The sequence below is a fragment of the Giraffa tippelskirchi genome, chromosome 2 (genome assembly GCF_054371585.1).
Source record: "Giraffa tippelskirchi isolate mGirTip1 chromosome 2, T2T-mGirTip1v1.2.pri, whole genome shotgun sequence".
Taxonomy (NCBI): domain Eukaryota; kingdom Metazoa; phylum Chordata; class Mammalia; order Artiodactyla; family Giraffidae; genus Giraffa; species Giraffa tippelskirchi.
In genome coordinates, this window is record NC_137276.1 from 170,071,680 (window position 1) to 170,095,016 (window position 23,337).

General features: G+C 35.8%; 1 protein-coding gene across 33 annotated transcripts in view; it reads left to right on the forward strand.

Annotated features, from left to right (window-relative positions):
- Positions 1–23,337, forward strand: part of GSK3B (glycogen synthase kinase 3 beta) — a 267,763-nt gene that overhangs the window by 225,895 nt on the left and 18,531 nt on the right. For 20 of the 33 annotated variants that reach the window (XM_081571915.1, XM_081571924.1, XM_081571923.1 and 17 more), the window contains one exon: positions 11,192–11,378. The exons of 1 other annotated variant lie outside the window; for it this stretch is intronic. In XM_081571915.1, coding sequence (XP_081428041.1) covers positions 11,192–11,378 — 187 coding nt within the window. Of the gene's footprint in view, positions 1–8,517; positions 8,557–11,191; positions 11,379–23,337 lie in introns of all 33 variants that reach the window. 12 more of the 33 variants (XM_081571910.1, XM_081571912.1, XM_081571929.1 and 9 more) reach the window with 1 other exon arrangement.

The following is a 23,337-nucleotide window of genomic DNA, read 5'->3' on the forward strand; positions in this document are numbered from 1 at the left end:
TTATTCTTTTTGAACTACTAGTATATAGATTATATTTTGTGCTCTTCTCTTGTTACTTTCTTATTGGTGTTTTGGGAGCAAGAGTAAAATGAAGATTTGGTCTCACTAATAGTATACACATTGAAAGCAGTTGATATGCCCACAGGATGTCACTAGCTATTGGAAAAGCCTAACTTCAGCTTTTAGTTGGAGCCAGTTCTAAGAGCATAAGTACTAACTTATGAGAAGGCTTTATTTTTTTGTTTTGATAGTTAATTGAAATGATTGTAGAGAGATTTTATTTAAAAGTTATTTTCATGTCTGATTTGTGAGATTGTATGCAGAGGGGAAAAAAAATCTCAGTAAGGTTTATAGCTAGAGTGACTCTCTTGTTTTATAGATTCTGAAACTCTAGCTAAACATGCCAAATGACTTATCCATGTTGCCATATGTGACTGACAAAGTCAGGATTAAGCTTCTCCTCTGTGTGTGTGTATGTTTAATACCAAGTTTTTTAACCTTCTAGTTATGTGCCATCCATATAGCCCCCTTTCCAGTTTACTCTTATATTTCATTATATATTTTGTGGGTTGGAAATATTCAACTTTTTAATATATATTTCAATCAGAGATCTTGTATATTTAAAAATGTACATAGAACAGTTTGTTTTGAACATTGACAAGTTCATTTAATTGGTTATATATCTTTTATAATAAGAGGTAAAGTAATTTAGGTGAAATAATTTACATTTCCAGATTCAAAGTAGATCTCTTGCTAAGTTGTATTGTTCAAGTTTCTTTGCTTCAAGTTATCAAATATCTTCACTTCTCTTCACTTCAGAAAATCCTCTTATTACTAATTATTCACTATTTAGAAACAAAGACCTCAGTAATAATTTTACTGCCAGAATTATAAGTTGTAGCTTTCACTGAGCAAGACATTGCTCTCTCCCCCACCCTCTTTTTAAGTTTTCAGTAAACACTAAATGTTCTGAGATAAATCATCCTTTGGTCTTGGTATTCAAAGTTTATTTTGAATCTGTGTCAGAAGGTTCTGTCACTGGTTCTAAACTCAGAGAATCGTAGGTGCCCTTTTGGATTTAGAATCCGAGCTGCAGTTTGAATCCAGCAGTTATTCCAAGTTACAGTGTAGTAAGTGATTTGTAGTATGCTATGATTTCAGCTATGTTAAAGAAGAACAAGAAGCAAAGAGAATTCTGTGTATTGAATTAATACAGGAACGTATTCCAAAATGCTAATAGTAGTTTGAGTAAGAAGAGTAGGTGATTTTGTTTTCTTTGTTCTGCATTTCCGTATTTTTTTTTAATAAGCATGTTATTTTAAGGAGGAAAGAAAAGTAAAATTCTTTTTGGTCTAATCTGTTCTAAGTATTCATCCTGTATATAGAGTTTCTAAGCAATACAATGCTGAAATGAGGTCATGAGATATTACTTAGTAGTCCTTGTCCTCATTTTTTTTTTTAAATCAAGACTGCCACCAGTATTAGTATGTGTCATATTCTGTACTTTTTCCCCTTGATTATATCTCTTCAAGTATTAGCCAGGATGGAATGTGAGGAATGATTCATTATAATTACCATGCAAGCAATAGAAGATTAATGGTGAATTTGCATGCTTTACATCTTCTATTACCCTTGTGAATTCCAGATGTTTCTATATCTTACACTAATGCTTTTCCGACTTGAATAATATACACAAAGCCCTTTTATTTGTTTTATTTAGGCTTCCATTCTTGTACCATATGTAGAATAATAATTCAATTCTCCCACCTATTTTGTGTCTTCAAACTCTTGTGAATTCTTCACTCATATATGTGGCATAATTTGGTTCTCACTTGGTACAAATGCATTTATTATATAATAGGACACTTACATTAATTTCTCATTAGTGCACAACATTAGGTTGCTGTTACTGTGGTTATAAACACAAAACCAAATTCAGACACAGAAATTCCATGGCACCACTGTCTTCCAGATGATCCAGAATATATTTGCAGTGATTATTAAGAGTAGATTATTGTCAAAATAAGAATACAAGATTTTAAATTTCTAAAGGAAAGTCTCCCCTCCTTTGTGATAGTGAACGTCAGCTTGAGAAATACTCTCCTATACTAGGCAGCCAGTGGAGTTTTGTTTTTTTTAAACATACATAATGTTGTTCTCTAAAGGAAAAAGCTTTTTGCTGGAAACAAAATCTGCTTTGCCTTTATCGAAGTCTTCTATTAAAACCTACTTTAGCCCCATTTGCTGAAACCCTTTTTTTGATCATGTTGTAGTGTAGTACAGCTATATCCCCAGAACTGGGAGCTCCTGTTCTCAAAAAAAAGTAGGCAGACAAAAAGATGAAGGGAGGAAATGTCTTCCTTGGAAGCATTGAGTGAGGGTATTCAGATGTATAAGAAAGATAGCAAACAGAAGAACAAAACAATAAAATAATCCTAATGTGATATATTGCAGGGATCTTGAGAATTCGAAATCCAGTAAAATGCCCTTGACTATTACCTAATAGCCAGAACAACCTAATGCATTGAATAAGCATTTGTGGCTTAAGTTGGAAAGGAAATATATGTGCTAATGTCTTGAAATGGGGACCAGTATTGAGAGTGATGGTGGGGAAGATAAATACTTGCCTTTTGGTGTATGCTATACAGTTAAAAGAATAAAAGCCAGATGGGAAGCAAAAGGAAATGATAGCAAAAGCAAATTGAGAATTAAATAGAGGTGGAGATTGGTTGGAAGAAGAGAAGAAGCTGAAATTCTGCATTTGGTGCATGGAGATTTGGGTAAATGACAGTCTATTTAGGTATGAAGTAAGGATCTAGTATAAGCATTGCTCCCATTCTTTGTGCCTCATGTTGTTTTTTGCTTTTGTAAGAAAGCAGTTAGCTGTTGTGTCTTTTCTTCAGGTTCTTTTGAAAACAAGTATGCATATAGAGGATTTGTCCTGTCTATCTCCACTGCCCTGACTTTAGCCCAACATCATATCATAGAATTGCTGAAACAACCTCCTACCTCCTGATTTCCCTCCTTCATATCTTTCACATCTTCATTGCTGGCAAAGTCATCTTCCTTAAAGCACATGTGATATTGTCTCTCCTGTTTCAAAATTTTCTGATTCCTCATTGCTATAGGAAAATTTTTATATACCATACATATAATGACAAGAGTCATCATATGTCCCAATTTATGTTTGCCCAGTGTGATTATTAATGGCATGTTCTTCACACACTTCACTGTCCCAGTTTGGATGACAGATTATCCAGTCACTCTCTTCCTAATTATTTCTGCTTTTATTTCCAGAAAAACGAGAGATTTAGTTCTTTGTCCTGCTCTTAGCATTTCCTGAGGCATTTAGTCAGTTAAACCTAATCTTTCCCAAGTTCTCCAGCTCCCTCACCCTTAAATACATGTAACTAGGCAATGAATTTAAAAGTTCAGTGCTCAGTTAGGATAGATTAAGGCTTTCTAATAAAATTAACATTGTAATGGTTGTATATGTTTATTCCCTATTTTGAGTATCTGATTCTGCTAACTTTTTGTTAAAGTTAAAGCAAATATTCCCCTGTATTATCCTTTGTGGCCAGTTAGATCAGCAGTACCCAGCCATTTTGGCACCTGGGACCGGTTTTGGAAAAGACCATGGACCAGGGATGGGATGGTTTCAGGATGATTCAGACGCATTACATTTACTGTGCAATTTATTTCTATTATTACATCAGCTCCACCTCAGATCATCAGGCATTACATCCTGGAGGTTGGGGACCCCTGAGTTAGGTAACACAGATGTCTGTATATTCTTCAGAGTAATGAATTCATAAATGATATATCTAGTTAGTAGAGGAAGTAGATTAGAATCCCAAGGGCCTTGGTTTCTTTCAATTGACTGAATACTGTTTAATATCTTAGCTACATAATGAGAATGTTGTCCTGCTCACTTTGAAGGGATCATGCAGTCATGCTGAATTTCTTGATCAAATCAAACTGTTCTCCTGATTGTTCCCCGGAAAAGCCACATTCATTCCTACCTCTTACTAGTGAACACTTAGAGTGTTCTTCTTTCTCTCTGCTTACTAAGTCTTGACCTTTGTCAAGACTTCAGATCTCTTCTCCCATGAAACATCTTCTAATTATCCAAGCTCTATGTGATTATTCCCACCATATAACTCCTGTAGTACCTTCCAAGTCCTACCGTATATGTGCCATAGCAGCTTCTCATTTCTCTTTGGTAATGTTGATAATAAAATGAATATGTTACCTCAAAATGTTTGTTGCTGAGACTTGAGTATACATGATTAATAGTTAATTGTCTGTAGGATATATGAGGACCTTAGATCATTGATTTAAGTATCCCAGAAAGCATTATCCACAAAAATCAATCCTGACATACTTGATTTCTTAGAACACAGTCCACATGCTGTGAAATGAGTGAATACTAGTGTTTCTAACTAGCTAACAGAGTAAGCAAAAAATTGAGGTCATTTCAGCCATCAAAGAATCAGACTAGCTGAATTAGTTATTATATGTATTATTCGCTATGCTTAAAGCTAAACCAAAAGGCCCACTATAATTTTTTTAAATGACTTTCTTCATAATGTTTTTTCCTCAGTCTTTGACTACAAGATGGATTTTCATTTGGTAAACTTACCTGTTTTAACTAGTTTCACCCATTACCAAAAATACCTTCAAAGGGTCTTAGCACAAAGCAAAAATCCCTGTCAAACATTTTGTTGTTGTTTTGCTGATCCACTCTACCTTTTCTGGCCTTTCTGCCTTGTTTTACTCATGTATTCCAGAAAGCATGAAACTATGTTGGGGATTTCTGTTGATTCTTAAGTTTGTCATTTGTCTGTTTTGTCTGCTGTTCAGGTAATCAATTTCAATATTACTATTCAATCCATCTGCCTACTGACCTCAACTAGTACATTATCAGTTGTCTCATAAATACACTATGTTCCCTACTGAATTTTCTACCTCCATCTTCATTAGTGCTAGAATAATCACTTCTTGTCTAACATCTATTTTGCTATGTGAATAGACCGCCTCACTTTTCTGTTTATACTGGCTTTACCCTATTTCTTTGGAAACTATTGCACATTAAAATCCAACTACTAAGGTGGTGAATCCATATGTGAGAAGATTAAGATAAAAAAAGAAAGAATGGATCACTCGTGGGGAGCAGAGGATAGGGTTGAGGGTGAATTAAAAAGAAGGCAAAAATTTGTGACTTATCATTTGTTCTTTAAAACACTTATCTCCTGTGTATCAGTGCTGTGCTAGACACCATAAAGGATACCAAAAAAACCCCTAAAATATATAGTCTCCGTCTTTGAAACACTTAAGGGTGGTATATGTCTGAGTCAGTTGAAGCAAGTATTGAATAATATATAACCATATACTTGATTATGTGCTGTTGGTGTTCCAAGGTGTTTCACATACTATAGGTATCATAGGGAGGATCTTCAGTGTGGGTGGTGGAAGGGAAGAGGAGCCTCCTTTTAAAGGTGATAGAAGGACTAGGGGATGAGGGTGGATACTATTGAAAGACAGTTTAGATTTGCTTGCGTGCATGTGTGCTCAGTCACTTAGTCGTGTCAGACTCTTTGTAACCCCATGGACTAGAGCCCACCAGGCTCCTCTGTCCATGGAATTTTCCAGGTGAGGATACTGGAGTGGATTACCATTTCCTGCTCCATAGGATCTTCTCGACCCAGGGATCAAATCCATGCCTCTTGTGTCTCCTGCATTAACAGGTGGATTCTTTACACCTGGGAAGCCCTTGGATTTGCTTGCTGTGCTATATGCTATGCTAAGTCGCTTCAGTCGTGTCCGACTCTGTGCGACCCCACGGACTGTAGCCTACCAGGCTCCTCCGTCCATGGGATTTTCCAGGCAAGAGTACTGGAGTGGGGTGCCATTGCCTTCTCCGTGGATTTGCTTAGGTGCTGCTAAAGTTAGGAATTGTTGTAGCTTAGGGGCTATCCCTTAAGATAAGGAGGTATGGATGAAAAGGAAATATTCCTATATTCTTAGGAAGATCAACCTGAGTATAGTAACCATTTTATGAACAATGAAAGATTAAATTGGATAAGTAGACATTTGGTAAATCACAGTTCTGTAGTATTTTATCAGCAAATGAGATTAGAGGGAGGAATTTGTGGCATAGTTTAATGCTGATACCAACATTACATTCCTTATGTGTATTTTAATTAGTAAAGCTAAAATTTATTGAATTGTGGCTAAGGAAAGGATGTTTGTGTTTCTTATGAAATATGTGCTGTACATGAGTACTTCAGTAGACTTAAATTCTTTTCTTAGTTAATTAACTCGTCAGCAAATCCATGACATTGTCTCACTTTTAGTCCTGCATATAGCCTTACAAATTGCAAATAATTTTATATACTGGGGTTGCTCTTCAGAAGTGTTCATGGTTTATCGGTTTTTAACATTGAATGCTTGTGTATTTTGTGTATGACCAGCGAACAGTGTCTGTACTGTATATTTATCACAATGAAAACTTGAAGAGGAATAGCTGTTTGAGCTACTGAACAAGGCACAGTACTTGTTCTCCATTCTACTTAGATTAATTATCATTGTCCCATAGGCATTTTTACATTGCTCTGGTTGGCTGTTTAATATAGTGGAATTGTTGAGAGCTGATGCTATAAGAATCAACCTTAGGCCTTGATGTGGTATATAAATGGTACTTTTAAGGGGCTTAAGATTCAGTCATAACAGTTAGCTCCAGGTTGAAATTTGATGTTTGATGGCAAAAGTCTATTCTAGGACATGTGAAGGAGAAAATGGCCTGGGTCCTTTCTGAGTTATCCAAGTGCAAATTTATTTTGAATAATTCTTCCGTTAAGAACTCATTTGCATTTGTTCAGTACCACAGAGACTTTATTTTTGGGGAAAAAAAGTTTTTTTTCTCCTGGTTTCTTCTCTAGACTAGTATTTGTGATAAGAGTTTGTTTCAATTTAAGAAAATGAGTTGCTGCACAGGTGAGGTAGTAGTTGAATCACTTAAAAGTTCATGTCAGTGTTTTGGTTCTTTTTAGTTTTTCTTTTCTCTTTTGTTTTCTTCCTTTTGTTTATTTCTTTATTTTTTGCTTTGTTCTGTTTTATTTATTTACTTCTGGTTTTAGTTTTTACAGGGAGTGTTTTGGGCTGGCTCTTCATGGCCTTGCTAGCATTCTTGGCTGGCCATATTTAGTCTGCGCACTAATTGTTAGTTGGCCCAGTTGAGTCTTACTTTGTGCTCTCATTTTTTTTAGTCTGGTTTTCTATTTTTGTCCACCTGGTTGTGTTTTAAGTTCATGAGAGATTTTTATCCTGATGGGCCGGATTTTAATCCGTGAACTAAATTTTAGTCTGCAGACTAAAAGTAATCCGCGGATTATTTATTTTTGCAAAATATTTAATTCCCCCACTGGAAACTATCCTAAAAGAATGTTAAATTCTCTTAGAATAGCCAAGGGAATTCACAGCTACTGGTGAGTTCTGCCATTTTTTGTTCTCAATACCTAGACATAATAGACCCTGCTACCTCCCTTTTGCATATTTGGCTCCGTTGTGCCTAGGTGTTGGTTTACATTACTTACTATGCATGTCACCTATAACTGTGACTGTCCCTTAGTTGTATTGTTCATTGTATATATTTTTGTTTAGCTTTTGGTGGGTGAATTGGGCATATTTGCAGATGGAACTGTGTTGAATTTGTAGTGCTCAGAGATACAGAATTTTTTTCAGTGAGTTTTTCCAAAAAGGAAAGGGTATGAGGGGGCAAAGCCCACAATAGAAAAAGTAAGTTTATACCCGCACTTCTGAGGTGATAATGTCAATTTCTTGAAGAGTCCTAAGATAATGAGAATGTCAGTAAATATCTTTTAGCAGGGAAGTCAATCCAAAATGGAGAATAATCCGCGGTGGCCTGATCCTTCTTAGCTCACACAAATTGAAAATATAAATCTATAAATTAAATAAATTTATCACTTTCCTCTCATCACTAATAATTTAGCAAAAATGTTTATACTGTGTTACTGGAATTCATTAATAGAGAAAAATTAGCATATTGGGAACTCACATCTTGAAAAGCAGGCTGATATGCCCCCTCCCAGCCATGTCAATGGACAATGAATCCAGGTCGTAGAAGACCAAACACTTTACTTTGGGAATTTTACTTCTAGATTTCATTTTGATTTTAACTTTTTTTGGTTTTGTATTTTTTTAATAAATGCACTGGCATCGGAACATAATTAAATTAAAATTTAATTTCTTTACTGTGCCTCACCATTGCGCAATCAAATTTTTTTTTGCATACACTGTGGTGAAATAATTTTTAAAACTTGGACTTGCTACTGTGCAGACTGATGTTTAAAGTTTATAACTGTATAAACATTTTCTATGTCCCCCCCTCCACACCATGGATTTCTTATAACATTGGATATATTTTTCCTTGCTGGACTATTCTCTTTTGGATTGACTTCCCCTGTTTGGATTATTTCACTGCATTCTCATCTTTAGGATTCGTCAGGAACAGGACATTTCACCTCAGGAGTGCGGGTATGTATTTAATTTTTTTTTCCCAAAATTTCAGGGCAGGTCTATAAAACTCAGGGGGGAAACTTTTTTGAAAAGCTAGGTATTCATTCTTGAAATGTAATAATAAAAACAAAGTAGATGGCTGTGTGGTCCAGGTTTTGCTTGTGGTATATATTTAGATTCTCAGTTTCTTGAATGATTTACTGATAACTAAGCTGAAGTTTAGGAGTGGGGTTTGAAAAGTATTTTTACAAGAATAAATACTGATGAAACCCCACAGAACCAAAGATTTCAAGTGTGAAACAATTTAGTATGGAATGAAAAGCAACAGAAACTTCATTATTAAAAGCCAAGTGACAGTAGTTATTGGTTTCCTTTTCTTTAGACACAAAGATAATTCAGAAAAACTTTTTATAGTTTGGCCTATAATTTTTGAAAGTTGCATGCTACCACACCCTGTCTTATGGTCAGAAATCTGGACTTTGAGTATGCTGGGATTTGACCCCACATAATTTTCTTAACCTTTATCCGTAGATTACTGAACCAAGGCTTTTCTCATCAGGAATCTCTCAAGGGGTTAGAAATAATAATGGGTACTTTTTTTAAAATGAATTCTTTTCCTTATTTTTCTAACTCTTTAATTCTGTGAGTTAGTGTTCCCTGGCAGAATAAGCTATTACATGTCTTAGTACCAACATGGATGGTGACTTTTAGTCAATAAGAAATCAAAAAAGACGTGGATGATTTTCTTTTTAGTAATCAGAATTAAGCTTACAATACTGGTTTATTAATAGATGTAACAGAATTTTTTCATTTCAAATACACTCACTGTCCACCTACCCTACATTTGAATGTTAAAAGATACTTATGTCTGCTTTTGGTGGTGGTAATTTTAATTCTACTTCTGTGCTCCCATATTGGTCAGAGGCATTTTTATTAGACTAGCTAACAAAATAAATCCATATGCTGTCAAATAAATACAAACTTCCCTCAGGGGTAAAATAAGTCAACAGTGCTTAGTATTTTCATAAAAAATTTGCTAAATGTTTCCACTGATTATTTTCTTCTACATTTCGAGTTTGATTATGGTTCTGGCTAGGGAGCAAGAGAGGGGGGAAATGACCACAAACAGTGAAAGATTTAAACATTTCAAATAGTACAGTACATTAGCTCCTTGGCTGAGGCAAATCAGATTATTCAAAAGAATAAAGATAAAGCAGCTTGTAACTGTGGAGAGGGTTTTCTAACACAGCCAAATAAATTAACTAAGATCTTTAATGTTCAGAAATAAATTTCTAATATCCTACTCAAGCCAAAATTTCTCAGTTTCCAAGGAAAATGTCTTTATCAATAATAAACTTTGTTTCAAAACGAAGAAAGGATTTTCAGTGTAGAAAGTACTCTTACAAATAGTCTCATAATCTAATGAGTTCTTTAGTAGTAACCAGTTCTGCTTTCAGCCTAGGTGGATAGCCAAATGTTCCATGAGCCTTTATCGTTAGGAAACTTAAGCCTCCCAGACTCCTCTGTGCCTTGTCACAGTCTGCATGTCCTTTCCTCACTTGTAGGTCTCTTTCCCTCATTTTTACACATCTGTTTTCCTTTTTGTGTCTGTCAACTTCCACCATTGCTGCTACTAAACCTTCTATTTGAGTCTGTGTGCTTCTGTCAAGGGATATGTGTTTCATTTTTCTTTAATTTCAAAAGCTTTCTGTCCAGATGTTTATGTTTATTTCTGTTTTTCCCCTTCTGCTTTTATTCTTTAACTATCCATAATTTAGAACAAAGTATATTTTTCATAGTTCTATGTATTTATTCGGAGCTTTAAGACATAGATGAGTTTAGAAAGCTTTCTGTTCCTTTTTTTTTTTTTTCTGTTCCTTTAAATAAGTTTATTTATTTGCATTTTGCCTCATTATAGCTTTCAGTTAACTTTTTCTGTGAGTTAATGTTCTTAATGAAAAATGTTTCTATATTCCTGATTAAAACCCTAGAATATTTATTCAAATGAGGGGTAAACTGGCCGTGTTATAACAGCTACCTGAGAAAACAGTTTTGGACATTTTGAGAAGTTCTGGATATTCAAGAATTTCTTCAATAGTAATAGGCTCTGTTTATTGAAAAGATAATACCAAATCATTAAAGAATAAACAGCTTTTCTTTTTTAAAAGATATTAATTGCCAGATTTGAACAGTGCTGTTGATTATTAACAATTGTTCTGCTAAAAAAAAAAGTCATACCAAAGAGGCAAACCTTAATAACTATTACCACAGCAGTCAAAACTTTAAAATTAACCGGCATTCTAGTTGTGACTGCCCCCAGAACCGAGACTTTCTTTTGTGCCTGTCATATTTTGTGTGCATGTTTGATTGTATGGCTTTATGATTAGCTTGTATAGATTTTTTTTTTTCCATTTCCCCTAGTTTTTTCTCTGAGCCTTTTTCATATAGTCTTTTAATTAGCAGTTTACCCCAATGTGGTAAATTGTATGCAGTTAACTCCTTTCATTCTAAAAGGTTTCTTTCACAAATGCAACCATGTTTTTGTACATGGTGGGAATTAACTCAATACTCAGACGATAATTTGCAAAGATTCTTACATGAAACATTAACTGTACTTTCTCTCTCTCTTTTTTTTAATTTTTTTATTCTGTAGGTCTTCCGACCCCGAACTCCACCCGAGGCGATTGCGCTTTGTAGCCGTCTGCTGGAGTATACACCAACTGCCCGACTGACACCACTGGAAGCTTGTGCACATTCATTTTTTGATGAATTACGGGACCCAAATGTCAAACTACCAAATGGGCGAGACACACCTGCACTCTTCAACTTCACCACTCAAGGTAACTCCTAACACTTAATCCTTTTACCATTTTCTGGGAAAGTTACACATGTAACTTTAATTTTCTATTAAATCTTCGTAGGGTAAAAGTAGGTATATTAAGTACTTATACAGGAAGGGAGCATCCTATATAACCACTTACTAGGCTACTACACTTATATGGTTTTGAACAAAATAAAGGCAGATTAAATTTTTCAAATAGGCATAGCTTCTCTAATTTTTAGCAGGTTCTGATAAATCTTGGTACTGGAGAAGTTACAGAGATTTCACTGAGTAAGGTTTATCACTAATAAGATTGACATACAATTTAATCTTCAGATTTGTGTCTCGAATGTTAAAATTTCTTGCTTCCCAGGGATTTATATCAAGTTTTCTTAACCCAGAAATAAATTGGTGGCTATATTTGTGTAATTTTAGATGCCATACAGACAGAGAAAACTGGAGTCCTATAAAGCCCATCTTAGAACTTATATAAGGGATGTAGAAGAGAAATTTTCATCCCTTCTGAGCCTTGGCATCATTGCTACTCCTAAGAAAACACTGATAGGAAAACTGAGTTTGTGTATTGGTGGCTTCTAAAAAGCCCGGGGATGGTCATTTTTCATTCATTCATCAGCCACACTGCCTCTGATGATGTGGTTTTCTTCCTAAACTGAACATTAAACATCTACAATTCCCTATAGATAAAACAAGGAGTAGATAGACTGTTTGTTTTGATTAATTAGTCAAGCTTAAAATGTAGAAGAGGGGTACAGAGCCTTCTGTGATCAGGAAATAGATATAATTTACTTTATTATAAAGCAAATTTTCCCCCTTTTAAGCTTTTCTAAAACTGATTGTGGAAAAATGCATTTCTTAAACTTTAGATTTGGAAGATGTGAGTTGCTAGTAGAATAGACTTGGATGATTCAGTTGACTATAGGATGATTCAGTTGACTATAATCTTAAACTGTCAATATTATGTAGCTACTAGCAATGCTTACGTTATCTCATTCATCAAAGAAAAATCTTCAGGTTTTCTGCAACTATTAATTTTGACTTGGGTTGATCAGAAATATTTGGAATGTTGTTTTAAGTCCTGGCTATGCCTCTCTAAGATGTTAATGAACACCAGGTAGAGTATACAAAGGAGCAGAATTAAATATAGAGCCTCAAAAGTGAAGACTTAAGGGACTCCTGAGAAAAATATCTCAAATAAAGGCCTCAGCCCCTGGCATAAAGAGAGACTAAATAAATATTTAGGAGTCAATAAAGACGTTTTCAACTGGTAATAGTGGAACAAGGTGTTTTCAAAATACTGATCTGTATATCAGGGAAAAGCTGGATGATGTCAAATATTGTAGGTAAGATTATTCCAGTTTGGCAGAAGGTTTGACTGGAAGACTATTGTTCTCTTCCACAACAGAAATTCATTAATTCCATGTCATAAAAGTTTTAGACATCTTGAGAAAATAAATTTTATTTTTAATTCTTACTGCCTTTGTTTTAATCAAGAGTAATATGTGTAGATGGAAGAAAATGTTAAAAATGCAGAGAAAGTACAGAGAAAATTAAAATCACAGTCCTGAAAGAATTACTTTTAGCTTTCAAAGTAATCACTTTATGATTTTATGGTAGCTCTTTTCTAATGCTAATGCTGATAACCCTTGAATATAAAGTGATCCTCTGTTTTCCCATTTGGAAGGTCCCAAAAGGGTTCTTTCTGTTAACTCAAGTAGATTTAAATTATATAAAGTTAATATTAGTTTGGGCTTCCCAGATGGCTCAGTGGTAAAGAATCCACCTGTCAGTGAAGGAGAGGCAAGAGATCTCTGGGTCGCGAAGATCCCCTGGAGAAGGAAATGGCAACCCACTCCAGTATTCTTGCCTGGAGAATCCATGGACAGAGGAGCCTGATGGGCTATAGTCCATGGGATTGGTCACAAAGTGTCAGACTGAGCACACACACAGTAGTTTAGGAATTTTTTTTTACATCTCAAATTTTATAGAACAATTTTTTTCAAACTCTGTATGCCTCTTTCACATCTGTGTCTTTGTAATCAGTAGAGCTACTTTTTGAACCATCTATGTAATTTTTTAGGTTATATTACTAAAGTTTTTGATATGAAGCTCTTTTTTAATCTATCTTGAGACCACCATTCGGAATGCTACATTTATCTATTTACATAAATGTATCATGTTATGCATAATATAATTATTTAGTGGATTGCTTTATAAAGTAGTATTTAAAAGACTTTTTAAAAAAAAATTTATTTATTTTTAATTGGAGGATATTTGCTTTACAATGTTGTGTTGGTTTCTGCCACACATCAGCATGAATCAGCCCTAGGCATTCATATGTCCCCTCCCTCTTCAACTTTCCTCCCACCTCCCACCCCATCCCACTTCTCTCGGTTGTCATTAGAGCACTGGGTTTGAGCTCATTGCGTTTTATTTGCGTACGGTGACATCCAGTAAAACTGTGGATCTTGCCATGAGAAACTACTAAGTCAGTGCTAGATTTTTTTTGCCTCATTTTTTACCGTTTCTGTCAGATAACTAAAGTTTCCCAAAGTTTAAAGGGAACCTTGATCTTTTTTTTTTCCATGCTAAGGATTTCCTCCAGCAAGTACTTTGTTTCTCAAAATAAACAGATCAAGACAGCCCCTTGTTAAGTAAACAACTTGATAGAAACTCAAATGCATACACATGATGCATCTTGTGATATTTATGATGGATATATTTTAGAGAATAATAATTCTTAAATTGAGACATATTTTAATCCATACTCTTCAGTGTGTGTTTGCACCTGTTTGTGTTCATTAAAACTGAGATACTGCTTAAACCTTGTATTTGATCAGATTTTAAAAATCAAGATTTTTCACTGTTCACATACATCATTTCTGAAGTAATTACATTTGATTCTTTAGTCACTGGCTAATAATTTTCCGTTATTACTAAAGAAAATAAAGTTTAAAACAACTAAGTTATTTTATGAATTTCTAAGCTTTTTAAAAAAACTGAGATAAAATTCATGTAGCATAAGATAAACCATTTTACAGTGAACAATCCAGTGGGGCTTAATACATTCACAGTGTTGTACAGCTATCAGCTCTCTCAGATTCCACAACATTTTTATTGCTCCTGAAAAAAAACTCCATACCCATTAAGCATTCAGTCTCCACTAACTCCTTTTTTGACCCTTGGCAGCCACCAGTCTGCTTTCTGTCTCTATGGATTTACCTCTTCTGGATATTTCATATAATGGAACCACATAATATGTGACCTTTTGTGTCTGGCTTCTTTCAGTTAGCATGTTTTCAGGGCTCCCATGTTGTAGCATGTATCAGTATTTCATTCCTTTTTATGGCAGAATAATATTTCATTATGGGCTTCCCAGGTGGCTCAGTGGTAAAGAACCCACTTGCCAATGCAGGAGACATAGGTTTGATCCCTGGGTCGGGACGATCCCCTTGAGAAGGAAATGGCAACCCACTCCGGTATTCTTGTCTGGGAAATGCCAGGGACAGGAGCCTGATGGGCTACAATCCATGTGGCTGCAAAAGAGTTGGACACAACTTAGTGACTAAACAACAACAAATATAGTTTTCATTATATCATTATCTTAATCAGTTCAGGCAACTCTTTAACACCCATGAACTGGGTGACTAGACAACAAACATTTCTTTCTCACAGTTCTGGAGGCTGGGAACATCAAGATCAAGATGCTGACAAATTCAGTGTTTGAAGAGGGCTGCTTCCTGGTTTGCAGACAGTTACTTTCTTACTTATATGGTGGAAAGAGATCACCTCTCTTGTGTCTCTTCTTACTAATCCTATTCATGACCTAATTTCCTCCCAAAAGTTCCACCTCCAAATACCGTCATGTTGGGTATTTAGGGCTTCAGCATATGAAGTTTAGGGAGACACAAACGTTCAGTCCATAGCATAGGATATGCCACAGTTTGTTTATCCATTCATCTGTTGATTGACATTTGGTTTGTGAACGTCAAACTATTGTGAATAGTTCTGCTATGACTGTTGTGTACAAGTATGAATTCGTTTGAATACGCATTTTCAGTTTGGGGGGTATTACTGAATCATATGGTAATTTGTATTTAATTTCTTGAGAAACTGCCAAACCATTTTGCATAATGACTTGCACATTTTACATTCCTACTAGCAATGTCACAAGGGTTCCCATTTATCTACATACTCACAAATACTTGCAGCGTTAAAGCACATACTAATTAATAACAATTAATGAATGATCAGAATAAGAGGTTAAAGAAAGAGAACTAACTTTCCAGTTGGTTGTATAGCTAGAGAGAATAGAAGGATGGTGGGTGTCATTAGTGAGTGTCCTGCTGTAGGTAGAATAAAACCCTTCTCTATCCTCAGCAAATTTTCAGTGAAGTCTGTACTACTTTCCCCAGATGAACTAAAGGTAGTCCCTGATCTACATATACTAGGTGCTCAGTCAGTGTTTGAGTGGTTGATACATGCCACTTTAAATATACACAGTATTTGTTAACTCATTCAACCAGTACTTATTGGGCATTTCTAATTTTCCTTTTACTTGTTGGAACTGTTGTTTTAATTAGTAAACCAAACCTACCATATGAACAAAACTACAAAGATCAAACACTGGAGTAAAATATAGTAAGTTGGTAGTGGTTTGGTCACTAAATTGTGTCTGACTCTTGCAAGTTTGTGGACTGTAGCCTGCCAGGCTCCTCTGTCCATGGAATTCTCCAAGCAAGAATACTGGAGTGGGTTGCCATTTCCTTCTCCAGGGGATCTTCCTGACCCAGGAATTGAACCCAGGTCTGCATTACAGGCAGATTCTTTACCAACTGAGCTATGAGGGAAGCCCCAAAATATAGTAAAGCTTATAGCTAACTACAATTTGATGTTTGTTACTGTGCCATGAGTAAATAGCCATAAACGGTACTTAATATTACTTTCATATAATCAAAACAAGTGTTTCTGTAATCAACTAGAGGGAGAAGAGAGGTGAACAGATACCAGACAAAAAAACTTCGAGATCTTTCTGACCTTCTGGATCTATAACTCGTAGACTATTACACCTCTCTTTTTTCTAGAACTAGGGCTTCAGTGTACTAGGATCCCCTGACTGACAGTGTTAATCTACTTCCAGGACTTGGAGGCCAGCACAGACCTTCAGCATACCGTAAAGTAACCATTCTCTTACTTTCCCTCAGTCATTGGATCTCAAAGGTTGGACATAACTGAGTCAGACCTTAGGAAGCAAATAGAATCAGGAAATCCCAACAGAAATCAATTTTCTTTGTTTACCAATTCTTTACTATTCCAAGGCTGGAATGTATAGGGAAATAGGTGATTTTGTGTGTTTAAAGATGAGTTTCCAACTAATTCCACCACACACATCCTCAATTCAAATTTTCTATCCAATTTTTATGAGATTTTTACCCAGTAAAGCATTGTCTCCCTGCTCCCCCCCCAAGGTCATGTGATAGGATGGGGGTTGGGCAGATACAAGTAAAGATTATCAACTGTTTATATTAGTGTGACTTAGTTTCAAGAATCTACCACTCTACCAATTAGCTGGATTATCTGAGGGGATGGTAGATTTGTGGGAAAGTAGGAGGAATAGTGGCTTACTGGTTAGGCCAGAAGGAGGGGCAGCTGCTTAAATGCTAGTTAAATTTGGAGCATCTAGAAAGCAACATGCCAACTCAGGCAGGCTGCGGATGTCTTTGCATACAGGAACAGGAGTGTCCAGACATGAGGAAAGCAATGATGAGATAGCAGACGGGTTCCAGAACAAGTAAAAAAAGGACAGTAAAGAAAGAGTGAGAGAAAACAAAAGGAAATGGGGAAAGGATCAAAGAAAGATTTTTTAGATGAGTGTAGGATTGTGTTAAAGCAAGTGATGAAAGCAGGGGACTGAGGACATGTTAGAGGTGGCAACAAAAGCAAGTGTTACAGAAGGCCAACTTACCAAAGTGTTGTACTTCCTTCATTTGAAAGCAGTAGACTACTTATTTATAAAATCTGTTGTAACTCATTACTGATGATAATTTGGAGGCTCCATATCTTTAAGGCAATGATTTTTAAATCAGTTTTTCTGTTACGAAATAAAGATACACAGAAATACCATCACCCACCTGCTTATCAGGTTTTCTATATCCTGGGCATTTTTTTCTAGCCTACGTTATCCTCAGCCACATCTAAAATGGATATAGTACTTCAACAACCTGGAGATTGTAAAATGTCTTCTGATATTCTTACCTTGAGAAGGGGCTTTTGGGGGTTAGATTTATTATTTATAATAGCAAGAATAAGTCTACATAAGATAGGGGCCCTTGATTTATATTAATATGTAGGATATGAATCAAATGGGACTACCTTGGTGGTTCAATGGTAGAGAATCCACGTGCCAATGCAGGAGATCCCCTGGAGAAGGAAATGGCAACCCACTCCAGTAATTCTTGCCTGGAAAATCCCATGGACAGAGGAGCCTGGCTGACTATAGTCCATGGGGTCACAGATGAGTCGGCCACAACTTAGACTAAACAACAACAGATAAATCAAATGCTTAACAGAAACTCATGCACTGCTCTAACTTACAATGCCCCTCCTTTTTTAAAAAAAAATTTTTGAAAAATTATTTATTTTTAATTTTTTGGTTGTGCTGGATCATCATCGCTGCACACAGGCTTTTCTCTAGTTACGGCAGGCGGGGGCTACTCTTCTTTGCAGTGTGCAGGCTTCTCTTGTGGTGACTTCTCTTGTTGTGGGGCGTGGGCTCAGTAGTTGAATCACATAGGCTCAGTAATTGTAGCACACAGGCTTAGGTGCCACACAACATGTAGGATCTTCCCGGACCAGGAATTGAACCTGTGTTGCCTGCACTGGCACATTGGCAGGTGGATTCTTATCCACTGCACCACCAGGGAAGTCCCTTTTTAAAAATAAATAAACTATGAACTTTTTATGTGACTATCCCTGTTTCTCTGTTGTGTTCTTTTGGATGAAAAATATCTATAAAAGATCTTTATAAATGGACTTCAGGAAATCTGGGTATAAATAAGTAGATATTCTGGTACATAAGAGATTGAGCTGTTTATACTTATCAAAGGATTTTGTGTCAGAATTATTCTTTGATACTTTATAGCTAAAGAAGAGAAGAGTAAAATTTAGAGTAAGAGTAAAATTAGAAGAGTAAAATTTCTAGGTAAGCTATACTCTTCTAGGTTATTGAAAACTAAACCAAGGACATATACTGCAGGGAATGCTTAGGAAATTCATGAGTGCTGCTAAAGGTGGGCAAGTTAGTTTTAGTTCAGGAAGCCAGAGTATTACTAATTATAATGTTGACTGTACTCAGAATTTTAGGATCTAAATTATCAAACTATTTGTAAGAATTGTTTTCTCTTTCCCAGAGGTTTGAGTGGCTCTGCTGCCTTAACTGTACTACTAGAGAGAATGTAGAATGGTATAGGAACAAACAGTGAAAGACTAATATCTTGACTGAAAGTTCTGTGTGTAGTTTGGACAGATACACTTCCAGGAAGACCAGAATATTAGTGGTATGTGAATTATAGCCAAGGCAATAAAGATGAAATAATAAAAAGATGCAGTATTGCGTATGGAGTAAGTCAGACCTAAAGTCTCCTTCCTAGTCTCTTCTCTAACTAGGTGCAGACCTTGGCCATGCACTATTTCTGAGTTTCCTGATTTAACAAAAATGAGGTAGTTGGATTAAAGGATATTTAAGTACACTTATAGCTCCAAAATTCTGATTATAAAATGAATTGACTCCAGAAAGACAAAGGAAAAATTGAGAAATAAAGCTAAAAACACAGAGCTTGAAAGCATGTGATATGTAAAATTATGGTATATATGGATACCAAAAAAATGATTCCTATAGAATTTAACATATTAGCAGCACCTGTTATTATTAAATGCTCAAAGAGATTATTTTTAGTTGCATAAAACAACTTACAGTAATGCTACATTTATTACATTTCATCAAGAATGGAGTTCTGCTACTCTTTCAATTCGTCCCACCTTCTCCTTCCCCCACTGTGTCCACGGGTCCATTCTCTAGAGAGAAGCATTGGCATATATACATTACCATGTGTAAAAGAGCTAGTGGGAAGCTGCTATATATAACACAGGGAGCCCAACTCGATGCTCTGTGACAACCTAGAGGGGTGGGATGTGAGGGAGGAGGCTCAAGAAGGAAGGGATGTATATATACATGGCTTCTTCACATTGTTGTACAGCAGAAACCAACACAGCCTTGTAAAGCAATTATCCTCTAATTAAAAAGAAAAAAAAGAATGGAGTTCTGAATATAACATTTTCAGGTTACTAAAGCTCATTCTTTTTAATCACCAGGACTTTAAAAATACTAACATTTTGCTAGATAACTTCTAAATGTATGTATCATCACTATAAATTTAGTACAAAATACATTCACACATTTTTGGATGACTAGTATAAATTGTGACCCTCCCTCTTGGGCAGTTCCAAGACAAAGTAGTCATGGGATTATACAGGATTATACAGCTATCATGTAGTCCGCTCATGAAACATTGCCAGTATTATCAAGCAGCAGGAGCAAGCTTTGCAGTTTGTTTACTATTTGTCTGATCTTCTGTTTAGTTTAGTGTTTACTTTTCTGAGTGAGTGAAGTATGTCTGAACAGAAACCTAAGAGATTTCCTGGGCACTTGGAAATTGTTAGGAGAGAAGTAGTTGTGATGGAGTTACTTGTCGATCTAAACAGTATATATTCAGATAAGCAACATTAGAATTCAGTATGTGTAAGATCAAAGTGTGCCATCCTAGCATTTGAATTACCCCTCAGAAAAGTACACCAATAAAATGTGCATGCCATTGTTAGATCATTTAAACCTTTTTGTGAATAGGAAAAAAAATAGCAGTTTTGACTATATAGACAACCACTGGCCATTTTCATTTCTACTTAAGAGACCTCATACACACATGAAGACCTCAAATTCTTTGTAGAAGAAAAAGAAAATTTGCCTCTCTTAGTGACTCTTTCTGGGGGTTTGCAGGTTGAACCCTTTCAAAGTTAACGAAGAAAGAAGATTCCCTTCTACCTTATGCCGGGTATTTTATTATTACCGTAAGAGTAGGTCTAGTTACTAAAGGGTTGATTTCTTCCTTCTGGTTTCTGCATTGATTACTATTCTCAAATTTATCCTCAGTTTTCATTCAACACAGTTTGAACATGCATATATACCTCTTCCTACACCTACTCCTACCCTTACCCCCGAAAATTTAAATTAAAAATAAAAAACCTGCCCTTATCAATAAATTTGGAAATCTTACATTTAGATGAAGAGAAACATTAAGGGAAACTTCAGATTTTGCCAGCAACTAGATTTAGATTTTGTTGTTTTTAATATTTAAAAAGATTGCTTAACTTAATGGTGGTCTTTTCATGGGAATTTTTCTTCTACAGTTTTAATATAAACTGTGCAGCAAATTTTAGTTAAATGAGTTTGGTTATCTTTTTGGTCAGTTGATACCTATCTTGGTTGGCTTATTGATAGCTATGTTTAAATTCATTTTGTTCTTGCTCAAATTGTGCATTGTGTTTTGATGGTGGACCGTATAATGATTAATTCACCCTCAAAGCATTCGTAATGTTTACTGATAAACTGTGATTTTTTTAATGAGTAGTTTTATGGCATCTTTAGTTGGTTGAAGAAATCCTTATGATACATTAAATTTTCTAAAACCTTCTGGAACCTGTTTCCATTTTGTTTTGATCCATGTCTCTGGGATAACACAGTCTCATTCTTCCCACCTCTTCTCCATGGCTAGCCCCACTGTAGTATTATGGGCTTCCTTGTTTCCTGTATTATCTACAGGAAAAAAAAAAAGATTGTTTTTCTCAAGCCTTGCATATGTGTGTGTGTACACATACACGCATATATACACCCTTACCCAGAATTAGATACAAAACCACCATGGCCCTCAATTGGATGTGCATATACACAAGAAAAGGTGATTTGGTAAATGAGTGAGTGAATGGGAGAAAGTGGACAGTATGTGACCACAAACCACTTATATTTAGTTTATTTTAAAGATTATCTCAACTGTAGCTCTTAAAATATCTGGTCATCTTTCCCTCTTTTGCATTTTCTTTTTTTCAAATGTTTTGCTTGAGTGGGGGTACATACATAAGCCTCTGGCTGATTCATATTGATATATGGCAGAAACCAACACAATATTGTAAAGCGACTATCTTCCAATTAAAAGTAAATACATTTAAATACTTTCACAAAAGGGAGAAAATAGCCTCACAGCATCTGTGCCCCATAGTCAACTACAGGACTGTAATTAAAAGGCTGTATATGCTTTTTAAAAATATTTAAATGAAGATAACATGGTTTCTTATTTTAAAAAATGTTTGTTTGTTACTTGGCTGTGCTGTGTCTTAGTTGTGGCAGACAGGATTTTCAGTCTTCTTTGCGACATGTGGGATCTTTACTTGCGGCATGTGAAGTCTTAGTTGTGGCCTGTGGTATCTAATTCCCTGATGACCAGGGATCAAACCTGTGCCCCCTGCATCGGGAGCATGCTGCTGCTACTGCTGCTAAGTCGCTTCAGCCATGTCCGACTCTGTGCGACCCCATAGACAGCAGCCCACCAGGCTCCGCCGTCCCTGGGATTCTCCAGGCAAGAACACTGGAGTGGGTTGCCATTTCCTTCTCCAGTGCATGCAAGTGCAAAGTGAAAGTGAAGCTACTCAGTCGTGTCCGACTCTTCGCCACCCCATGGACTGCAGCCTACCAGGCTCCTCCGTCCATGGGTTTTTCCAGGCAAGAGTACTGGAGTGGGGTGCCATTGCCTTCTCCCATGAAGTCTTAGCAACTGGACCACCAGGGAAGTCCCTGGATTTTCTTTTAGATGTTGGGTTCATGGTCCTAGAGATCTCTTATTTAAAAGTACGCTTGTCTTGAATTGATTCAGTACCTTTCTTGCCAGCTTATTTGTATAATTGTCCTTCCATTTTTCTATTTCTGTTGAATAGACAGAGACAACTATCTTTTTATCTGTCTTTCTGGGACCTAACACAGTCTTTCATGCTCAGTATTGTTAGTTGGATGAGGGTGTGGGTGGATAGATGGATGGGTGGATTTTAAAGAAGCTTTTCTATTTTAGGAAATTTTAGTCTTAATTGGGATGGTAAGTCTGACTGTCTTTTGGATTACTGAAGAGTAATTACCACATCTTGCATTAATTTCTGTTCCTAGAACTGTAAAGTCATCAGCCCCGACAGTCATCAGGGATTTTCCTGTTTTTGTAGGTGTGAGATTGCATTAAAATTGGACTGATTGAAGTAAAACTACATAGGTTCTTTCTGTATCTCAGTGAGAATGGAAATAGCTACTACAGCTGATTATGAGAAAAAAGCATTTCTTCAAACCTGATCATTAAGGCAGTGGTTTTCCAACTCAGGGAAGGTTATTATTTGATGAGATGACCTAAGTCTTCTCTTTGAAGGGGAAAAGATAATGAATAGTCTTCTCTTGGTTTTGAGCTTTTCCTGTCATTCATTTTCCGTATATCTTGACGTCAGCATGTTGCTTCTTTTTACCAGAATCTGAGTATCAGATTTAGTACAAAATTTAGATATTTAGGCACCAAGTTGAATAAGTCAATATTTCCAGGGACTTTGTACCAGAACATTTTTAAAGTTCTACGTTAAAATGATATTTCCCTCATTAGGTGCTGGCGGGAGGGATGAATGGTGAGTAATTGCTTAAGGTTTCCCTTTAGGGTAATGAAAATTTTTTGAAACTAGGTAGAGGTGATGGTTGTACAACATTGTGAATGTACTGAATGCCACAAAATTATATACTTTAAAAATGGTTAATTCTATATTATATGAATTTTGCTTTAAAGAAAACACTATTTCCTAACTTCTTTTAGTTCATGCTATAATTATTA